At 49.4% G+C, this 20,597-nt stretch overlaps 1 protein-coding gene across 9 annotated transcripts in view; it reads left to right on the top strand.

The window, feature by feature from the left end:
• Window positions 1–5,798, top strand: part of NCAM1 (neural cell adhesion molecule 1) — a 334,870-nt gene extending 329,072 nt beyond the window's left edge. For 5 of the 9 annotated variants that reach the window (XM_055091548.1, XM_055091540.1, XM_028501398.2 and 2 more), the window contains 4 exons: window positions 827–1,034; window positions 2,240–2,356; window positions 3,349–4,155; window positions 5,583–5,798. In XM_055091548.1, coding sequence (XP_054947523.1) covers window positions 827–1,034; window positions 2,240–2,356; window positions 3,349–4,155; window positions 5,583–5,703 — 1,253 coding nt within the window. In that variant the 3' untranslated portion in view covers window positions 5,704–5,798. The remainder of the gene's footprint in view (window positions 1–826; window positions 1,035–2,239; window positions 2,357–3,348; window positions 4,156–5,582) is intronic. The other 4 variants (XM_055091543.1, XM_055091549.1, XM_055091542.1 and 1 more) reach the window with 1 other exon arrangement.
• The last annotated feature ends 14,799 nt before the right edge of the window (window positions 5,799–20,597 follow it).

Here is a 20,597-nt window from a genome sequence, read left to right as displayed (position 1 = left end):
TAGCCCAGGGCCCCCAGGGGATTCTAGATGGACACCAGGGAGTAAGACACAGAGGTTGAGTCATTCAAGTGAGTCCAGCTAGAGCGGGGATGCTGGGTGCTGCTCAAAGGTGAGAATGTGTGTCCATCTGTGGTGGGCACGTGTCCTGTGTGAGTGAGCCTGTCGAGCGTGGGTGCGTCTCTGGGTGAGTCGGCTGGGTTTCCTGAAATCTGATCCAAGCATGCCTGGCTCCCAGATGGTGAGTATCCCCAGACCTTCCACCTTGCCCTCTGGGCCTAGCGAGGCCCGCATATCTCCAGAGTAAGTGAGCTTCGTTCGTCTTCCTGGTGCAATGAAGAAGGATATGGTCCAAAGTCGGGATCCTCTAGCGACTCCTGAAGAAGGGGAAGGAAGCGCGGAGGTGCACAGGGCATCTTGTTGTGCCTGACGTCACCACAAGCCCAAAGGAAGCCCTGGGAACCCTCTGTCGCCCCACCTGGGACCCTGTCCCTGGCAGCTCCCAGGGCTCACGGGGAGACCAGCTGAGTGTGGGTTGAGAGCAGGGATGGAGACACATTGCCCAGTCTCCTCCTGACTTGTGGGTGCCTTGTGCCCTTGTCCCCTGGTCTATGAGAGGAGGCTGCCATCCCTCCCTCTTGAAGATAGAAAGAGACCCTGTTGTCTCAACACCTGGGGGTAGGAAGGCCCCAGGGAAAGTGTCACTCTGAACACAGATGCCACAGCTGTCCTGTGGGCCCTACCCCACCCCCAGGGCTGTGGCTCGGCAGGTCCAGGTCTGCATCTCAGTGTACTAACCCACACCATCCCTCTCTCCCTCCACCCCAAGCCAACGGCAGCCCCACCTCAGGCCTGAGCACGGGCGCCATCGTGGGCATCCTCGTCGTCACCTTCGTCCTGCTCCTGGTGGCCGTGGACGTCACCTGCTACTTCCTGAACAAGTGTGGCCTGCTCATGTGCATTGCCGTCAACCTGTGCGGAAAAGCCGGGCCTGGAGCCAAGGGCAAGGACATGGAGGAGGGCAAAGCCGCCTTCTCGTGAGTGCAGACCCGCCCGCTGCTGCGGAGCACTAGACTCTGCCCCGGCCTGGGGCCCAGCGAGGGAGCCACCTTAGCTTCCCCATTGGAAACCCCGAGGGGAGCAGAGCCTTAGAGAACTGTCTCTCAAAGCATGGTCTTCAGGGGTACCTGTTTAAAAAGCAGACACCTGGACCCAACCCCATATCTAGAACGGCATAGATGTTTGAAATGCCTCCGTAGGTCAAAATGAGGGGAAGTGTCAGAGCTAAGCCTGGAGGGGAGCTACCATGGAGGCGTCAGCATTTGAGAGACACACTTGCCTTGCTGCCGTTCATGCATCCATCATTCAACAAACATTTATGGCGCAGCCGCTACGGGCACGGCACCATCCCCAGGCGTTAGGGGACAGCAGTGAACAAAGCAGGTGAAAATACCTGTCCTCCTGGAGGATGATCCAGCATCCTCCTGGAGGATGTGCTCCAGCATCTCTGGAGAAACAGATCCTGAGCCAAATAGCAGGAACATTCACAGACTGTCACTGGGTGGGGCTGAGGTGGAGCAAGGCGAGAAGGGACGGAGCAAGGAAATAAGTTGTTAGCACCACCCCATGCCAGGCGCTGTATATACACACACATAATCATATACTTATACATGTATGTACATGCATATACACATACGTATACATGTTTTACTTACATATACGTATAGCTGTACTTATACATGTATGTACTTACATCTACTTATACGTATACACTTATACGTATACATACATCATATACTTACATGTATACATACTTACATATACGTACACATATACATACATCATATACTTATCCGTGTTCGTACTTACATATACATATACACATACGCGTACATACTTAACGTGTATACGAATATCGATGACTTGAGCACTAGGCTGTGCCAGGCACTGTGCTAAGCACTTTATATCCATTATCTCAGTTAATGTTCATAATGTCTAGGCAAGGTAGAGACTGTTATTTGCGCCATTTTCCAGATGAGGAAACCGAGGTGTGGGTGAGCAGGTCACACAGCTAGCAAGAGCGGGGGCTGAGATGCCGCACTTGACTCTCGTTCTGGATCCCACCGCCACCCCACCCCCAGCCTCGGGCCAGGCACAGGTGCCTGAGCTGTAGCTGGCTTCCCTGGGAGCCCCCTGCATCCCCCAGCTCCCCGGGATGGAACCAGCAGAGCTGTCTCCACAGGAAAGATGAGTCCAAGGAACCCATCGTGGAGGTGCGAACTGAGGAGGAGCGGACCCCAAACCACGACGGAGGGAAACACACAGAGCCCAACGAGACCACGCCACTGACGGAGCCCGAGTACGTGGGCGGGTCGGGCTGCCAACTCCTCGGCAGAGCCTCACAGCCACGCATCACCCTACGCACAGCTTCCATGCTTTCCACCCACGGCTCCCCGCCGAGCATGGCAGGCCAGAATTCTGGAGTGCTGGGCCAGGAATGCCTGACCCCACTCTCTCCCTAGAGAGGAGGCATTCTTGATTCTACCTGGGTGGCTGTGGATGCCTTAAAGGCTCCGTGCATACATGGGATCCCTAGACCCTGTGCCCAGGTCACACACACATTCTGGAAACGGCTTAAGGAGATAAAACTTCATTGAGAGAGGCTGAGCTTAGCAGGTTCTGTTTAGGATTTCCAAGAATTCTAGGGTTTTCTGCCTTCTTCCTCAAAGGGCAGGGGAAGCTGGGGCCCTGGTAAAAGTTCCCTGGTTCTCCTGGTCTCGGAAGCCTTGGGGACCCTCGGTCAGCGGCCACATCCAGCTGTGATGGTAATGACCACGTGGGTATCGTGGGTCCTGTGGGTTTGAAGGAAATGGAGTTTAAGGGAAGCGCAAACTCTCTGGCTGGACCCCCCCACAGCCCTGAGGGACCACGTGGAGGCCTCTTCGTCTCCGGGGCAGGTGGGCCCAATTCCCCAGGGACCTATGTATGACGCCTGCGGTGGTGGGCGCTGAGCTCCAGCTGGCCTCTCCCTGAGTCGAGATGCAGGCAGGGGTCCGAAAGGGCCGCCAGGGCTGTAGGGAAGGGAGCCCCGTGCAGATCGGGAGGGGAGTCAGCAGGAGGAAGGTGACAGGCCCTGTTAGACTGTCGAGTTCTCTGTTGTCTCCTGTGTCCTCTTCTGCCCGCCTGGGCGTGTGCTTCCTCTCGCATCCTCCTCTCTCTGTGGGCCTGTGTCTATGCCTGTGCGTCCCCGCATGCCAGCCCCCGGCCCCCGCCTTGGCCTCCGCCCTTCCCGGCTTCTCTGTCCGTCTCAGCTTCATCGTCTATCTCTTCTACTTCCTGTCCTCCCCACAGGCTGCCTGCTGACACCACAGCCACTGTTGAGGACATGCTGCCTTCTGTCACCACCGTCACCGCTAACTCTGACACTATCACCGAAACCTTTGCCACTGCTCAGAACAGCCCCACCAGTGAGACCACCACCCTCACCTCCAGTATCGCCCCCCTGGCCACGGCCACCCCTGATTCAAACTCTGTGCCCGCCGGCCAGGCCACCCCTTCCAAGGGGCCCGGCGTCGCCGCCACCTCCCCGCCCCCAGCCTCAGCCCCCAAGGTCGCCCCCCTCGTTGACCTGAGCGACACCCCGACCTCAGCCCCCGCCGCCAGCAACCTGTCCTCTAGCGTCCTGGCAAACCAGGGGGCCGTGCTCAGCCCCAGCGCCCCTGCCAGTGCGGGCGAGGCCCCCAAGGCCCCTCCGGCCAGCAAGCCGGTCCCCCCACCGGCCGGGGCAGCCGGTCCCCTAGCGGTGGCACCGACGACCCCCACCCCAGAAGCCCCCCAGGCCAAGCAGGAGGCTCCCGGCACCAAAGGTCCGGACCCTGAGCCCACCCAGCCCGGCGCCGCGAAGAGCCCGGCCGAGGCAGCCAGGGCCCTCGCCAGCCCGAAGAGCGAGGCGGCCTCCATCAGCACCACAAACCCTTCCCAGGGCGAGGACTTTAAAATGGACGAAGGGAACTTCAAGACCCCAGATATTGACCTTGCAAAGGATGTTTTTGCAGCCCTGGGCTCTCCTGCTCCCGCCGCTGGGGCCAGTGGACAAGCCCCTGAGCTTGCTGCTTCCACTGCCGACGGCTCTGTTCCTCCTGCACCAGCCAAGACCGAGTACGGCCTCTCTCTGTCCATTGTCGTCGGGTGGTGTCCCGTGGTGGTGGTGTGCGTTTGTGCCGTGTCCTCCCTGTTAGATGTGTCTTCAGCCTACTCCAGAGCTTCTCTGAGGCGACTGTCAGCCAGGGGCTGGGCCGAGGCAGAGCGCGGGGACAGGCAGCAGGCCCGGCAGGCAGCCGCCTGCTGACTAATTAGGCCACGTTAATTAGGTTTTATCCTTATCGTCCTAGCAGTGGCGTCTGTTGTCCCTGGAGGAGCCTTTGCATTCGGGCCACTGATGAGCATAGCTTGGGAAGTGAGCTAAGGAGGTCAAGGTGCCCTGATCGGCGACCCTGGGGCCCACAGACAGTGTGTCATCCAGGGCAAGGCCGAGTTCCCACCAGAATGGCACGGGTATTCGGGAAGTAAAGAGGCAGACCCTGAGGCTCCTGTGGGGAGAGGATCTGTGTGGTCCAGAAGGCCCCGTCACGCTCCAACCGACACACCTACCCACCCACCCTTGCTTCTCCTGCCCTTGAGGGACTGGGAAGACGCAGAGCTCCCAAGCACTGAATGACTGCTGGGTCTTCCAAGTTCGAGGCCGGGTCCTTCAGCTTACAGGTTTCTTCAGTGTGAGGTCAAAAGGCAGGGGCACCAGCTGGGGCTGGGGTCTGAGTCTGCTCTGGTGCGTCCTTAAGAGTCAGACAGAGGTTTTTATAGAGGCTCCTGTGGCTGCTCCCAGATAAGTGGAGGTGCTGCCACCAAGAGCAGCAAGGGGACCTTCACCAGGAGCCCCGAATCTGTCAGAAAATAAAAGGACAGCCCTGCCCAGTCAACCCCACTCAGCTCCCTTGCAGCCCGGCAGCCCACTCTGGCCTCTCACCAGACTCCCATGGAAAGCTACCTCAGTAACAAAGAGCATTTTCTTACCCTGCCCTGGCAAGCCGTAGAGGCATTACCAGGAAAGGCAGAGCACAGAGGGGTGGGGGTGAGGCCAAGCAAGAGCAGGTGGTTTGCAGAGGGCCCCCTGGAATCAGTACCAGGGAGCCCCACATACATGATTCATACCAAGCTGGGCTGCTGCAGCCATGCAGGGTGAGGAAAAGGCTGCACCTGCCGCACTTGCACCACCCCAGGTAAAGCTGGAGCCCCTGGCATCAGATTAGGGCCGGAAGAGCTCCTGCCGCTGATTCAGTGGCTCTCCACTTTGGCTGCAAGTTAGAACCACTTGGGTGCTTTTAAAAGTCACCACGTTCAGACCAATGAAATCAGGATTTCTGGGGACACGGCCCAGGCATCAGTGATTTTTAGAGACTCCAGGTGATCCTGACGTGCAGCTGAGTTTGGAGACCAGTGCTCTTAACCGGAACCCCCTTTGAGGAACTGGCCAGAGGGTGCGTTACTGCAGACCGTGGTCTCAGTGCTGTTTTCCTGATTCTCCACAGGAAGGGTCCTGTAGAAGCAAAGCCGGAGTGCCAGGAGACAGAAACGAAGCCAGCGCCAGCCGAAGTCAAGACGGTCCCTAACGATGCCACACAAACAAAGGAGAACGAGAGCAAAGCATGACGGGTGACGAGACACCAGCAAAGATCAAAATAAAAAGTGACACAACAGCTTCACCAGAGCATCTCCAATATCTCATACACACACACACACACACACACACAGCTCAAATGTATCACAGATTTTAATGTAAAATGCAAAACTACAAATCTCATAGAAGATAACATAGGGGAAAATCTAGATGTCCTTATGTATGGTGATAACTTTTAGATACAACACCAAAACCATGATTCATGAAAATCTCATACACACACACACACACACACACGCACACGCACACGCACACGCACACACACACATCTCATTCCTCTAGTGTCTTTTGCCTTTAAAAAAAAAAACTAAGCAGATCAACGTGGGATCTCCTTTTTGTAGATTTACAGAAAGGGTTCCTTTGTTGCGCACTCACTTGTAAGAAAATGAGACAAAAAGGTGAAACCCACAGCCAAACTAGGACTCTCCGTTCCCTGAAACCATTTAAAAATCAAACAAAAGGACCCCAAATTAAGAATCTAGGAAGCTCAGAAAAATAAAAAATCTAGGTTCAGGAAGACCGCACTTGGTGTTGCCCAACTGGCACAGACCAGGTTCAGAGAAATACTTCCAGACACTAAGACTAACCGAATGAACAAAGTCCAAGTTTATTTTTATACTTTCAGTCGAGTTTGAACTCTGTAAAACCTCATAAATAAGTTATAATTTCTGTTCACTTTGTATTTGTTCAGTATGCAAAGTGTGTCACCCTTTCTAGCTGAATTCAATTCCCACATAGACTCTTGTTTTGTAGGAAGAATGCCAAATTGCAGCTTCTGGGGGTAGATCTCAATTTGCAGTATTCGGATTTCTTTTCCTTTCCTTTTCTTTTTCCTTCTTTTTTTTACCTTTCTGCCAACTTTGCTTTCCAGTGTTTACAAGTTGACAAATGTTTGACTTCAGTTGTGTTTCAACGTCCGTGTAAAATAGCTGCCTTTTTTTAAGTTACAAGTACTGCCTAGGGGTGTAGGATCATCACAGGACAGCTTCACGAAATCTGATTGTTTACAGTGGCTCTTCCCCCCTTTCTGATTTGAAATTTTTGCCTGTGTGCGACTCAGGTGAAAATCCATCTCGTTCTGGAATGGTTTTGCTTTCGGGTTTTCAGTTCTTTTTGTTTCCTAGGGGGTTAGACCACTTCTGATTAGCTACCACCTGCCTGTATCTGTGAGAAGGACCTGCTCCCCAGGCATCCCTGTCCTTCCTTTTGAAGGACTTAGGCTTTGTTGAATGAAGCAGAGAAGATTGTATAGTTGGGGCTGGTCTTGGTGAACACACATTTTTACCCCAAACATCCCCTTTTTTGTAGAAAGCCAAATAAAATATATACGTACAATTTCCTTTTGAGCCCAGAATCTAGATTTGAGCGGAAGAGCATGTGTGCTTCAGGGAATTAGTGTCTTTTTTTGGAAGTCTGTTGAAGTAAAATAACATCGGCCTTCTGTTCACTTAGGCAGCGTTTGTAGAAACAAAAGAGAAAAAAAAAAAAAAAAAAAACACCAACCTGCTGTCTGGAGTCATAACACAACTTTCCTGGATTGGAAACCAAGTGGGGGAAAGAAAAATACAGAAACTTTAAGGGGGATGGGAGGGGGGAGAAGGGAAAAGCCAGCCCTTTGTATAGAAATTTTGCTTTTTTTTCCTCATTCTACTTTAGAACTGCAAGCTTGTGCACTGTGGATGCGTGAATATTTTAGTGTGAAACGTGTTTTTGTCATAGTATTGAAATAAAACTTCAACATAGTTTGGTTGTGGAAGGTATAGCAGATAGTTCAGAAAAAAATATTCAGGAAACAAAAATAAATCTTAAAAGGAATTGAAGCCTTTAAACAAAGAAAATGAAGTAAAAGCGATTGTGATAATGAAGATGATGATAAGAAATCAGAAATCAGCGCTCTGCAGGTACCTTTCGCAAGGTACAAAACAGCAAGAGGTTAGGGTAGCAAGACTTCCCCTGAGTCTGTTCTGTGGGCCACACTCCCCAGTGTTCTGACACTTCTGCAGACTAATCAGTGGCGCTATGCTAGATAATCATATCAAACTGTGAAAAATAATGGTCTTGTCATTTGCTCAATGTGGGATTATTTTGCATTTTCTCAGCTCCTGGGGATGGAAATGGAGGATCCCAGTCTCCACAGCTCTGGCCCTTTGATGTTAGGGCTTGCACAAATCTATGGTTCAAATGCACAGGCCCTCAGGAACAAGTCAGGTGAAGACAGTTGTTAGAGCACACAGAGCACACAGCAGATGGGAGCTCCTGGGCATCTGAGACAGACGGGGAGGACCCAGCAGGGAGTTGTAGGCTCTTCCCGTTCCCCAGGTTGTCAGTGGAATCAATTCCTCATCGTGTGATGTTAATGGCTTTGACTACCTAGGCCAAGCCCACACTATACCTCGTCAAGACTGTGCATCTCACTCCAAGGGGTTGTGGTCAAATAAACTGATTTTGGTTCCGGTGGTTAGGAAGAGAAAGAGGTATGGTCAACCCTCAGATAACCTGACCCAGGGCAGCTGACTCCCCTGCCCCCTCCCTAAACCCTGGCTCTGCCATTGGCTGGAACCCAAAACTCTGCCAACCTTTTGTTTTGCCTCTCTCCCGTCATACATAGATTTGTCTCTGCATGCGTGAGCTTTCTTTTCTTTAAAAAAAAAAAAAGAAAGAAAGAAACAGAGCAATGCTTTCTTTAAAATCAAAGGGGGAGTCACTTTATTTTCAAGACGTTCTATCTTTTATGTTAAAGGATAAAAGCTTATAGTTTTCCTTTTTTTAAATTTTTTGAAGGAGGGATCACTCTACCGGTTTCCAGTGTCTATGTGTCTATATGTGTATGTGCCATACATATGTATTCACATAAATACCGGCGTGGCCAGGTTCTGCTGGAGGGGCACTCAGGTGCCATGCATGGGGCCTCGGAACCCTGAAGGGCCGTAGTATATATAGTGCAGCTTTGAAGTGGAACGCTATTTTCACACTTTTCTATGGAGCCTTCCAAGTCCCAGGTTTTCACTGTAGGCTGTCTGTCTGGATGGTGGTTATCAGATCTCCATTAACATCTCTACCCAGCATTCCCGACTTTGGGGGCCTTCTCTCTTGTTACAAACTTTTTACCAAGTGAAACATCGATACCACCTTTGTTTCCATTCTCACTGGTGTAAATACTGAGTACTAACTGAGAATTTTGACTTTGCATTCTGTCAGAATACTTGTGTTCAATAAAAATTGAAAGAAAAAAAAAAGCTATTATGGTCCAACTGGGATTTATTTCAAATCCGTGAAAGTCTGGCATGTGAATCAAACGTGGAAATGCTTCTGGTATTTCTTTTACCTCATTTAAACCCAGGGTCTTGAGTTCATGTTGCCTGAATGATAGTTTTTAGTCTTTTCTCTCAGGCTGATAGAGGAGTCCTCATCGAGAAGGGCCAGACATCAGATTCAGAAAGACTGCATTCACATCCTGGTTCTGCCACTTCCCTGTTGACCTTGGAAGAGTTACCTAATCTCCTCCAGACTCAGTTTCCTCTTTTTATATATATATATATATATATTTATTTATTTATTTTTATATATATATATATATATATATATATATTTTTTTTTTTTTTTTTTTTTGGTACGCGGGCTTCCCACTGTTGTGGCCCCTCCCACTGCAGAGCACAGGCTCCGGATGCGCAGGCTCAGCGGCCATGGCCCACGGGCCCAGCCGCTCCGCCGCCTGTGGGATCTTCCCGGACCGGGGCACGAACCCGTGTACCCTGCATCGGCAGGCAGACTCTCAACCACTGCGCCACCAGGGAAGCCCCAGTTTCCTCTTTTGACAAACAGGACACACCAAGCTATTAGATTTGGGGTGCTGGGTAATGAATGAAGCAGTGTATAGGAAAGCCTTGGCACATAGTAGGTGCTCAACGAATGGGAGTAGAGCTGTTGCCTCCCTGGTGTGTGATAACGTCAAACCCACCTGGAATAACAGTGTACACCTGAGCTCCAAGGTGCCAATGCCAAGGTAGATGCATGAGGCTATTCTAGAATACGTGATCCCTCTCCTTATTACTTTGTCATCCCGCTCAGCACGTGGAGCCTTACTTCAACCCCTGGGATTTACTGAAACCTCTGATCTAGACAGAGAGTGAAGAAAACTTTGCCTCAGCTCAGAATTCTCTTGCATACGCTGCTGTCTGGCTGTGTTGGGAAGAAGCAGCCAGTAGAGTTGGGATCATCTATTAGACTATGGAATGAGGAGCTCTTGGGGAAGAGGCCAGGACGAGGGTGAGGCAAGCAAGGAGCCCAGGCAGCAAAATGTAACTCCTTCTCCGGGCCAACCCTGCACCTGCACAAATCTGAGTGACACCATCTTTCGGGTCTATGGCCCTCACCCTGGTTTCAGCCTGGGTCAGTGGAGCCTCCTCCTGGGGTGGTATCTGCAGCCACCCCCAGAGTTTGTCCCTTCACTGGCCCTAGGGCCTGTTTAAATGGCACAGAAGGACATGCATCTATGTGACTTCCTGTGCCACGGATTTCCAGCTGCATATGGTGGGGTGAGGGGCTCTAAGAGCACATTGCTTTTCAAGATTTGGATAACCCTCTCCATTGATCCATGAGGGCTTGCTTCCAGAGCCTTCCTCCTTCAGGCTAGTCTCCTCTCTGATTCGCTAAGTATTTCTCGAGTGTCTCAAGGTACTCCAAGAGACAGCAGTGAACAAAACACTCTCCGGTGGAATGTTTGTGCAGTGTGGGGCTGAGGATTCTAGACAAGAACCTAGTATATTGTGGAGTCACTGGGCTGTTTACCTGCATCCCAGTTCTCCCGCCTCCTTCCCAGCACGTGACAGGGTTACACCTCTCTTCACTTACAGTAGATGTGGCCACGTGGCTTGCTTCCCACAATGATACAGGAGCAGGGGAGTGCATGTCCCTTCTAGGTGGAGACTTTGAAAGCCAGTGGGTCTCTTCCCCTGCCACAGCAGTCAGCTACACTGCACGTGGTAGAAGTGCCATCACCTGGGCCCAGAGTGAGGGATGTGGACAGAGGACCCATGAATGGCATGTGCATGTGGGATCAGCCCAGTGAATGTTTAACAACCAGCTCTCCAAAGAAGGAGGGGAGGGGTGGGTATATAAGTATGGGGTGTGTATGGTGTGTGTGTGTGTGTTTATTAGAAACTTTGCTGGTATGAAGAATGCAATTTACAAATAGTAAGACAAACTACACTGAAATGCCATGTACCCAGTCGATACAGATGCTTTGGTTCATTTTTGCTGAAGTCTTGTATCCATAATCAACCTATGGCTGCAATTGATGGATGAGCGTACTTCCAACATGAATGTTGCCTGATATATTCATTTATGTTAACAAGTAAGACGAAAGTGCCACGGTGAAGACCTATGGGTCAGAACTTCACTCATTCATCAGTGGTGAGCAACCTCTTTGCCGAATCAGGTGTATGTTTTTGAATACTGCTTCAGTTTTTGCTATTCATGGTGTAATGGCTGCAGACGTGACACACTTTGAAGTTTCATCTGCGTCATAAGTATTTTCCCCATCACTTTTTTAAGTCTAGACAAACACACAGAGAGAGACACAAAAACAATCAAACCCTGATTTGTAGCTTTACTGATTTCAGGGGTATGTAAATATTCCCAATATGGCTGATTTCTACATGTCATCACTGCATGAGGAGTTAGGTAGAAATGCACAGTGGCACATATTATATATTAGTATTTCCACAATACAAATAAAAAAGACATAGATAACCTCAAGCACAGAGGTCATAATATGGAGTAATAATAATAAACTTCATATACATTAATAATAATAGTAAAATGTTGTAAAACAATGGAGATCCGATGTGTTTTGAGTACATACTGCCCTCATTTTTAATGTTTGTTAATAGGAAGTTTATGTAATTTAACTTTTAATAATGACCGTGCTTAACACTGACTTAAATTTCCTGAAAATTTAACAGTTGGCTCTTCTGATCGAGTACAAGCTGGCTTCAGCATACCACTGGATAGCCCTTTATGTTATAAGCCACTTCACCTCGGGATCTGTTACCATAACGTTATTTAGCCTATCATGGCTAAATCAGGGAGTGGTCAGTCCTATGGGCAACAATAAGTCCAGGTGAGGGGGGAGGTCAGAGTAGTCTTCTCTGAAATGATGACCTGAAAGAAGTGAGCTACTGAACTATGCAAGTATCTGAACGAAGATATCTCAGGCAGTGAGAACAGCAAGTGCAAAGGTCCTGAGGTAAGGACTTGCCTGGGGTGTTTGATAAAGAGCAAGGAGGGCAGTGTGGCCAGAGCAGAGAGCAAGGGATGGTGTAGGACAGAGGCTGAAGAGGTAGGAGATAAGTCGGTGGTATCCACAGCTAGATCACATAGGGTCTGTAGACTATGGTTAGAATTTTGGCTTTTTCTTCAACTAAGATGGAAAGCCAAAGGAAAATTTTTAGCAGAAGACTGACATGACTTTTAAGTTTTAAAATAGTCACTCCGGCTGCTGGGTAGAGAATAGACCACAGCAGGGGAAGAGAGGAAGTAAGGGTACCAGTTAGGAGGCAATAATGTAGATGAGACAAGATGGAGTGTGTGGAGGAAGCTGGATCCAGTGGAAGTGGACAGTGGCCAGATTCTGGCTCTGCTGAAGGTCAAACCGTCAAAAATGGATAATAGATTGGATGTGGATTTGAGACTGGCGTCAAGGATGACTTCCAGATTTGGGGGCCGAAACAATTGAAATGATGGAATTGCCATTTACTCTCTAAAAGGAGTAAAGAAGAAGCAGAGTTTGGGGAGGCAGACTCTGGTTCTGGACACTTTAAGGCTGAGATCCATGTGAATATCCTAGTGAAGATGTTGAATAGACTGAAGCTCGAGAGTCTGGAGACACAGGTAGGAGCTGTCAGCACAGAGCATGGGTTTAAAACCCTGGCACTTGGTGAGGTCACCCAGGAATGAATATAGATGAAGAAGAGGAGAGAACCAAGCATGGAACCTGGAAAAGAAAATTCACAGGCAGCTCTATGTCAAGGAAGACACTGAATGACTCTTTATCTGGCACTTAGAACGATAGCATTTACACAGGGGGTCGGGGGAGGAACAAGCTCGCACCGACAAGATGAAAGACCACCTGATTCCATCTGATTCCAGGCTGTCCCTGCCATGTGCAGTCTCCTGACTATGCCTCTCATCTGTCAAAGCCTTGACGTGAGCAAAACGACATGAGCAAAATACTCATGATCTTTCTCTCTCCTGAAGCTCCTCCATCACCCTAGCTGACTTCAGCGCTTTATGCAGACAGCCCTTGCAACACGCGGCTTGACCTCCTCGTCTCCATTCCCTGGTCCAGCACGTCAACCACTTATTCCCAAAAATCCAACACTCCTTTGCCTCGATGTTCTCACTTTGCGTCTCTCTTGTAAAACTCCAGCCCCGGAAAATCATCTGGCTGCCGGCTCTTTGCTCACCCCTGGACAGCTGGCCGCCTTTGGAGAGAAACCAGGTAATCAGTCACAATAGTACCAATAGATAAGTCCCTCTCAACTAGACTCTGACACTAGCACTGCTTGACAATCTTACGGATATTTCTCAACAACTCGTTCAAAGGCTACAAAATGTCTTCACTTTCCCCAAACCAGCCCCTCCCTCAGCCACGCCTTCCATCTCAGCTTATGGTCTTGCTTCCTTCTCCTAAAGGAAAAGTACAGTTGGCAGGAAGGAACAACCTCAAGCACCCACACAAAACCTACAACCCCTCTGTCTCCTTCCCTTCCCCCCACCATCTCTTGGCTCCCGTATAAGGAAGCAGCATTTCCCCTTCCTAAAGGCTATCTCCATCCCTGGGTGCTGGCCTTTCTCTCCACCTTTCATGGGGGTCTTTCTTCATCCATTCAAGATCCATTCAACAAACATCATTGAGCACTGGCCCCAAGGCTATGACTGTTCTAGATGCTGGGGAAACAATGACCCGCCTCTCATGGAGCTTACACCTAAATAAATATATATCATGAGTCCAGGCTGAGTGCGGTAAGAAATATGCAGTGAGGAAAGGATGCTAGCAGGTCACAAAGGAGGAATGGCTGTTTAACATGGAGGAATCGGCAAAGACCTCTCTGAGGATCTGGCATTAAGCAGAGACCTAAAAACATGAAGGAGCACGTGTTCCATGCACTCAGAGCCTTTCTCGGCTGGCAGGCTTGCGTGGTGAGTCAGACTCTCGAGTGAATATGAAATGAAATTTTTTTTCTAACGTTGAACTTAATTTCTCCTTCAATGTGCCATGCCGTGGGGTGGTAGAAATGTAATCTCCATCAGACTAAGCCCTCAGCCCTCTCAGTCTTGCTGACACGACCCCTAATCGTGTTAATCTCCAAGCCCATCACAGTGATTTTCCCTTCATACTCCATGTGCCAGAGTTAGTGGGAAAAATTGTATTTCCTTAATTATGCCAGGCTCTTTCTCACTTACAGGTCCTGGCATGTCCAAGCGTTTCTTACTTTCTCTGGAATCCTCTCCAGCACCCGCAATGCCCACTAATCCTTTACTCTTACTTCATCCTCAGGTCTCGGCTTAAATATCTCCTGATCAGGTAAGCCTCTCCTGACACCTGATCCAGGTTGCATACTCCCCTGTTCGATGTTCTCTCCAGGGCCAGTATACAGCTGGCACTCGCAAGTACAGTTGTATCAGGTTGTTAAAATATTGAAATGCTTCTTCAATGTTGTAAGCAGCTGCTGTCACCCAGCCCCTCACACAGGATCTTTCAGATGCCCCCAAGATCTCACAACCCACGGGGTTGCACCTGACCCTGAAGAGGGTCTTCAGGGTTCTATTCCTGTGCTTTAGCTGGTGTCCATAGATAACATAACCCCACACTTTTTTAAATCTCTAATTTAATGCTTCTCTTTCCCTCTGATTTTAAACTTCTCCACAGCATGTTCTGTATCTATCTTATTTACTACTTTACCTTGGTTCCTCATAAAGCACCTGCCACAAAGTAGGAGGTTGGTATTTGCCTGCTTTATGAATCATGGAGTGAATGAATGCATGAATGAAGTGAACATATCTATATGGACACGAGCCATGGTTACCTGCCCATGTTCATGTGTATGTGTGTATGTGTGTGTGTGTGTGTGTGTGTGTGTGTGTTTTTATGTGAGTGTGTATGTGTGTGTGTGTATGTGTGTGTAAGTGCAATCAGGGTCTGTACCCGGCCAGGGAAGATGCCTTTGAACTTGAATCACACAGCAGTGCCACTCAGTCTTGAAGAAGTCCACCCTAGGGACCAGGGAAGTGTCTGGTCACAGGGCTCACATATGGCTGGAAAGGGTCTGCTCTGCCTGTCCCAGTCCCTGATCACCTTCCTCCAGGCTGGTAACCAAGTCCAGCCAGTGAGCAGCCCCTCCACGATGGAGGCAGGCTGGGAAGACTCGGGTTAGGGGATCATGAAAGGCAAGAACATCACAGCTGGGTCGACCCCATCCTGTTACTCAAACCCACGGTTATCTGATGGGCAGGACTGACCGAGCTAGCCCAGGAACCTCCTTCTGTGGAGTTTTCTCTAAGGGGAAAATCTCTGGGCTGGGAGGCTGGGAAGAGCAAACAGAAGGCAGGAGAACAGGCTGGTGTGGTCTGTGAAGGCCTCCCGGTCCCCAGGTCCAGGTGTCGGTGTGTTGGCCTGCCGGGGACAGCACCGTGCAGTTGCCTCTTCCTGAGCAGGTGAGCCCAGGCGCTTGGCTGTCAAGCCCAGCCCAGACCAAGGAACCCCACAGGGTCTGTCTGTTTAGAGTGCTTCTTGTCATGATGGCCATCAGCAGCCTGCTGCTGGAAACGCGACAGTGGACATGAGGAAGAAGCTTCGATGGGCTCTTGGGCTGAGAGGGGGTGAAACTTCTCAGGGATCCAGACTTTGGAGCCCCGGGATCCAGCTCACAAGTCCTGCCATACTCCGTGTCCTAATGCTGAAGGAGGAAAGAAAGCAGGTCCTTAGAGACAAGGAGAGGGTCTCCCACGGACAGCCACCCCCGCCCCACCCCGCCCAGGCTGGGAGGTCAGTGGCGGCACTCGTCCGTAGCCACACTTGGCCGAGCTCCTCCATCAGCCCCTCGGCCAGCCTTCCGGGTCTCCTGAGACACCGTATAAACTGCACATTCCTGGATCCCAGATCCTGAGGCTGCAGGTCTGGGGTGGTGGGATTCCATTGTAGCTGGCCCTGAGACCGCAGGTGGAGAAAGGCTGGAAGGAGGGTGTCTGGGGACCGTCTCGCTTCAACTTCCCCGCCGCGGGCGCCTGGCCTGAGGGCCCAGCCCGTCCTGCTCAGGGCAGGGAGGGGCTTCTTCAGGAGGCTCTGCGGTACCGCAGGGACAGACAGGAAGGGCTGCAGACACAGTCGGGTGTCTGGACTCAGCAAGACACCGCCCACGGCTCGGCACACTTCACCACACACGCTGGAAGGCAGAGTCAGCATCCCAGGAAGCCAGCCGTTTGAGACAAGGAGCGACCAAGGTGACGTCGTGTCCGAGGGATAGATGTGAACTCCTGCACACTCCCTGAAATCCAGCTGCTGAAGCGTGTGCTGACAGGACGGGGCTTAGCAGCAGAGCCTGTTTCCTGAAAAAGAAAGAAAAAGAAAAAAAAGACAATGGATTTTTAATTGGCTATAAAGTCAGTGTGAGAGGTAATGCAGTATAGACATGCAACAATACTTGTGATATTGACACTGACTTGTATTTATTTTTGCTTCCCACTTCTCGAATACTATGTCAGCCGCTGTCCTAATTAACAATATTTACTCTGTTAGTCTTTATAATAATTCTATGCAGTAGATATTATTGTTATAAACCCATTTTACAAATGCAGAAACTGAGGCACAGAGAGGTTTCGTAACTTGCCCAAAGTCACACAGCCAGTAAAAAGCAGAGCCAGAATTTGAACCCAGTCATAAGGTACCCATAGCGAGGAACACCTGAGCCAACACTCCACCCGGCCCTGGGCAGACCATACTTGTGGTACAGCTTTCACACCACAAGATCCCGCATCACATCCAAGAAGCACAGGCCAGCGGGGTGTGTCTAGGGCAGAACCACTGGAGGGGGAAGGAACGCAAATCCACGTCTGAGGAGGAGCACGGGGAGGAGGTGTATATGTTTCACTTGAGGAAGAAAACCTGGGAGCAAGTGGGAGGGCGTGGGACTGAATACAGGAGACTTCAAGTGGCTGCCTTCACACATCTGAAGGCTTATCAATTAAAAAAGAGAATGGGTCCTGGGCCTATATCCAGAGAAAACTCTAGTTTGAAAAGATACATGCACCCCAATGTTCACTACAGCACTATTTACAATAGCCAGGACATGGAAGCAACCTATATGCCCGTCAACAGATGAATGGATAAAGAAGATGTGGTATATTATACACACACACACACACACACACACACACACACACACACACTGGAATATTACTAAGCCATAAAAAAGAATGGAATAATGCCATTTGTAACAAAATGGATGGATCTAGAGATTATCATACTGAGTGAAGTCAGACAGAGAAAGACAAATATCATATGATATCTCTTATATGTGGAATCTAAAAAAGTGATACAAATGAACTTATTTATAAAACAGAAATAGGCTCAGAGATATAGAAAACGAACTTACGGTTACCAAAGGGGATATCGGCCATGGGGAGAGATAAATTAGGAGTTTGGGATTAACATATACATACTATTATATACAAAATAGGTAAACAAATACCTACTGTATAGCATAGGGAACTATACTCAATATCTTGTAATAAACTGTAATGGAAAAGAATCTGAAAAAGAATATACGTGTGTGTGTGTATAACTGAATCACTTTGCTATACACTTGAAACTAACACCACATTGGAAATGAGCTATACTTGAATTAAAATTTTTTTAATTAATTTTTTTTTAAAACCTAACAAGTAAAAGAAAGAGGGGTGGAGTGGGCGTCACATGTGATACTCTGTGGGCTCAAGCAGAAACAGCATTATAGGCAACCTGGCTTTACAAACCAGAGGAACACTACTGTCTCAGAGCAGCCCTAGAAGTGGACAGTCAGGTCCTTAATAGAGGCTGGGCAGCCACTCCTCAGGCAGGAGGAGAGGAGATGGATGCATCAGACGCACAGATGATTCTGTTCAAATTCTCGATTCCTTTGATAGCAGCGACTCTGCGCTCCTGCCACCACTGAAGGTGGAGGAAGCAAATTGTCAATGTGATCACAGCCATCGTTCGAATTCACCTTTGGGGATAGACAGTTAAGTTCCAGATGGAGCAGAGGGGCTGGGGCCAGGAGGAGACAGGGCTCTCAGGAGGGTTGAGACTTTCCAAGACAAGTTTCACCTGACATTTTACCAGGACTTGTCTCCACCCCAAAGACGCTCCAAGCTCGACCACACTCCAAGAAAAAAGACTGTGGCATTTTCATTTACTCATTTGGTCAGTATTTATTAAGGTCGGATATTTATTGAGCACCTACTATGTGTCAGGCACTGAGCTGGGTACTGGAGGTATCGATAATGTCCCTGACCTGATGGCAAAGAGCCTGGCACAGTGGAAAGATCATGGACTCCAGAGACCAACATACCTTACATTGGACTTGAGGCTCTGGTATGTCCATGCTGTGTGACCATGGCCAAAGCACTTAACCTCTCTGAGTATGTTGTGCTTATATCTATAAAATGAGAATTCCTACCTCATAGAACTATTTGCAATTTAAAAGAGGCCTTGCAGTTGGCATGTGATAAATCAGTGTTAGCACTTACATTAGTCTGGGTTCTCAGCTACAAGCAGCTAAAGCTGATTCTGGTGGATTAACCTCGAACAGGATTTTACAAAAGGAGACTGAATGGCTCATACTATTGTGGGAGGCCTGGAGAACAGGGCTTTAGACCAAGCTTCCAAAAGCAATGCCCGTAACGAAACTGCAGAGCTGGCCTGATGAGAAATCTGCCACTACCCACTCTTCCCTAAGCAATGCCACATCCAAGTCAGGCACCTGGCCTTCAGCTGCTACGATCTGCCCACCCCTCACCCACACCTCCAAGAGAAAGCCGACGCCTCTGTACTCTGCCAGAAAAATGGCAGAACTTCTCATGCTGTTCTCATCTCCAGACTGGGTCTCACGTCCGTGAGTCTGGTCACAGGGCTCTGGGTCTCACCTATGACCAGTTGGTAGCGACAAAGAAGCCTGGGGGATGAGTTCTCAGGTTTCAACTTTTGGTGGGGTTAGGACTCAGAAGGCTAGACCTTCCTCCAATAGAGCAAGGATGCTCGACAAGTGCTTGGCAACCTGAACATGATAAATGTCCACTGGAGTCCCTTACCCAGGCTATTCACCAAATACATACCCAGCCTCTAGCCAGTCCTGCGAACTCCTGGTGGAGATGCCCCCAATTCCCAAAGCTTCCCTGTCCTCACACTGCAACCCTGACACACCAAGGAACCGTGGAGATCTTTTGTGTGCATCGCATCTATGTACACGTGGCCCCCATCTCCAGCACAAGGGAGAGTCTCAAGCAGGAGGTTTGAGAAGGGCTGGGGACGCCCAGATGAGCAGGCTTGTCAAACTGGAAGGTGCTGGGACGGGCTAAGGCTGCCACCAAGTGGCCATTCTGAGAACCACAGGAGGACCAGTCTTCCCTCCAGCCCCGCTGCCCAGACAGAAAACCCCACCTCCCCTGGGGCATGGGAAAGGAGCCCTTCTCCTCCCCTCCGCTCCTGAACTGTCTAAACCCACGAACTCCGAAAGAGATAATGACATCCAACATTGGTTTGGTACCCTGAAGTGTACAACACGCTTTCACGCAGCAATAATAATTACATGACAATATTATTGTTGTAGTAGCCATCATAACTGAGAGCTTACTATATATGTCATAAACTTTAAAATATCATCTCTTGATCCTCACAACAAATCTGTAGCGAACAAATGTATCTTCCCAGCTGGCTTTCATTTTCCTTCCTTCTCGCAACGGCACCTTTTTGGGGATGGGGGCCGGAGTCAGAGGGAGGATACCCCTCCTGCTCTCAGAACTTTCATTGAAACTACTGGCAAAAAGAAACTCTACTCTCACTGAACCCATGAGAAAAGGTGCCACCTGAGGAGAAAGCTTGCCCGAGATGAAAACCAAAGCACAAGAAGCAGAGCAAATCTCAGTGACATGTGGGCACCCTGGATCCAGCCACACCTGAAAGAGTCCTGGACTTTTCCATTCCACGAACCAATATATTCCCCTTTACTTAAGTCTAAGTAAACATGTTTTTTACTCTAAACCAAAAGAATTCTATTAATTCGTATTTAATAAAAGAAATCATCATGTGGAAGTAGGGTGTTGTAACAGATCCAAAAATAAGGAATTGTCAAAGGCAAGGTAGTGAGGGACATTTATTCAACTCTGTGTGCTACTCTGTTCTAGGTCCTGGATATCAAGTAGGCACCGGGACAGATAAGATCCATGCTCTCCTGAGCTAACTTTCTAGTGGGGAACTCCACAATAAACAAATTAGACGACAGAAGCTGGCAATACATGCCACCCAGAGAATTATAATGGGGTGATGTGACAGAGTAGGACCAGATGAGAGCTTTAGATTGGCTGGTCAGAGAATGTTGTGATGGAAATGCTTTCTGTCCACTTGGTTACTGTTTCCCAGAACTCCCTTCTAAATATAGTTCCAATTAGAGTTGGCCAAAAGAAGAATTTGTATGAGATATGAAGGCAGAAGTGATGCAGTGCTCATTGCTTTATTGAGGACTTTTCGCCATCAGCTGCAGGGATGGACAAATGCAGAGAGGCTGGGCGAGTTCATCACATCTTTGCTCTCCTCCACTCAAGTCCAGCTGAC

The sequence above is a fragment of the Physeter macrocephalus genome, chromosome 16 (assembly GCF_002837175.3).
Source record: "Physeter macrocephalus isolate SW-GA chromosome 16, ASM283717v5, whole genome shotgun sequence".
NCBI classification, from domain to species: domain Eukaryota; kingdom Metazoa; phylum Chordata; class Mammalia; order Artiodactyla; family Physeteridae; genus Physeter; species Physeter macrocephalus.
This window is presented reverse-complemented; position numbering and strand designations above follow the sequence as displayed.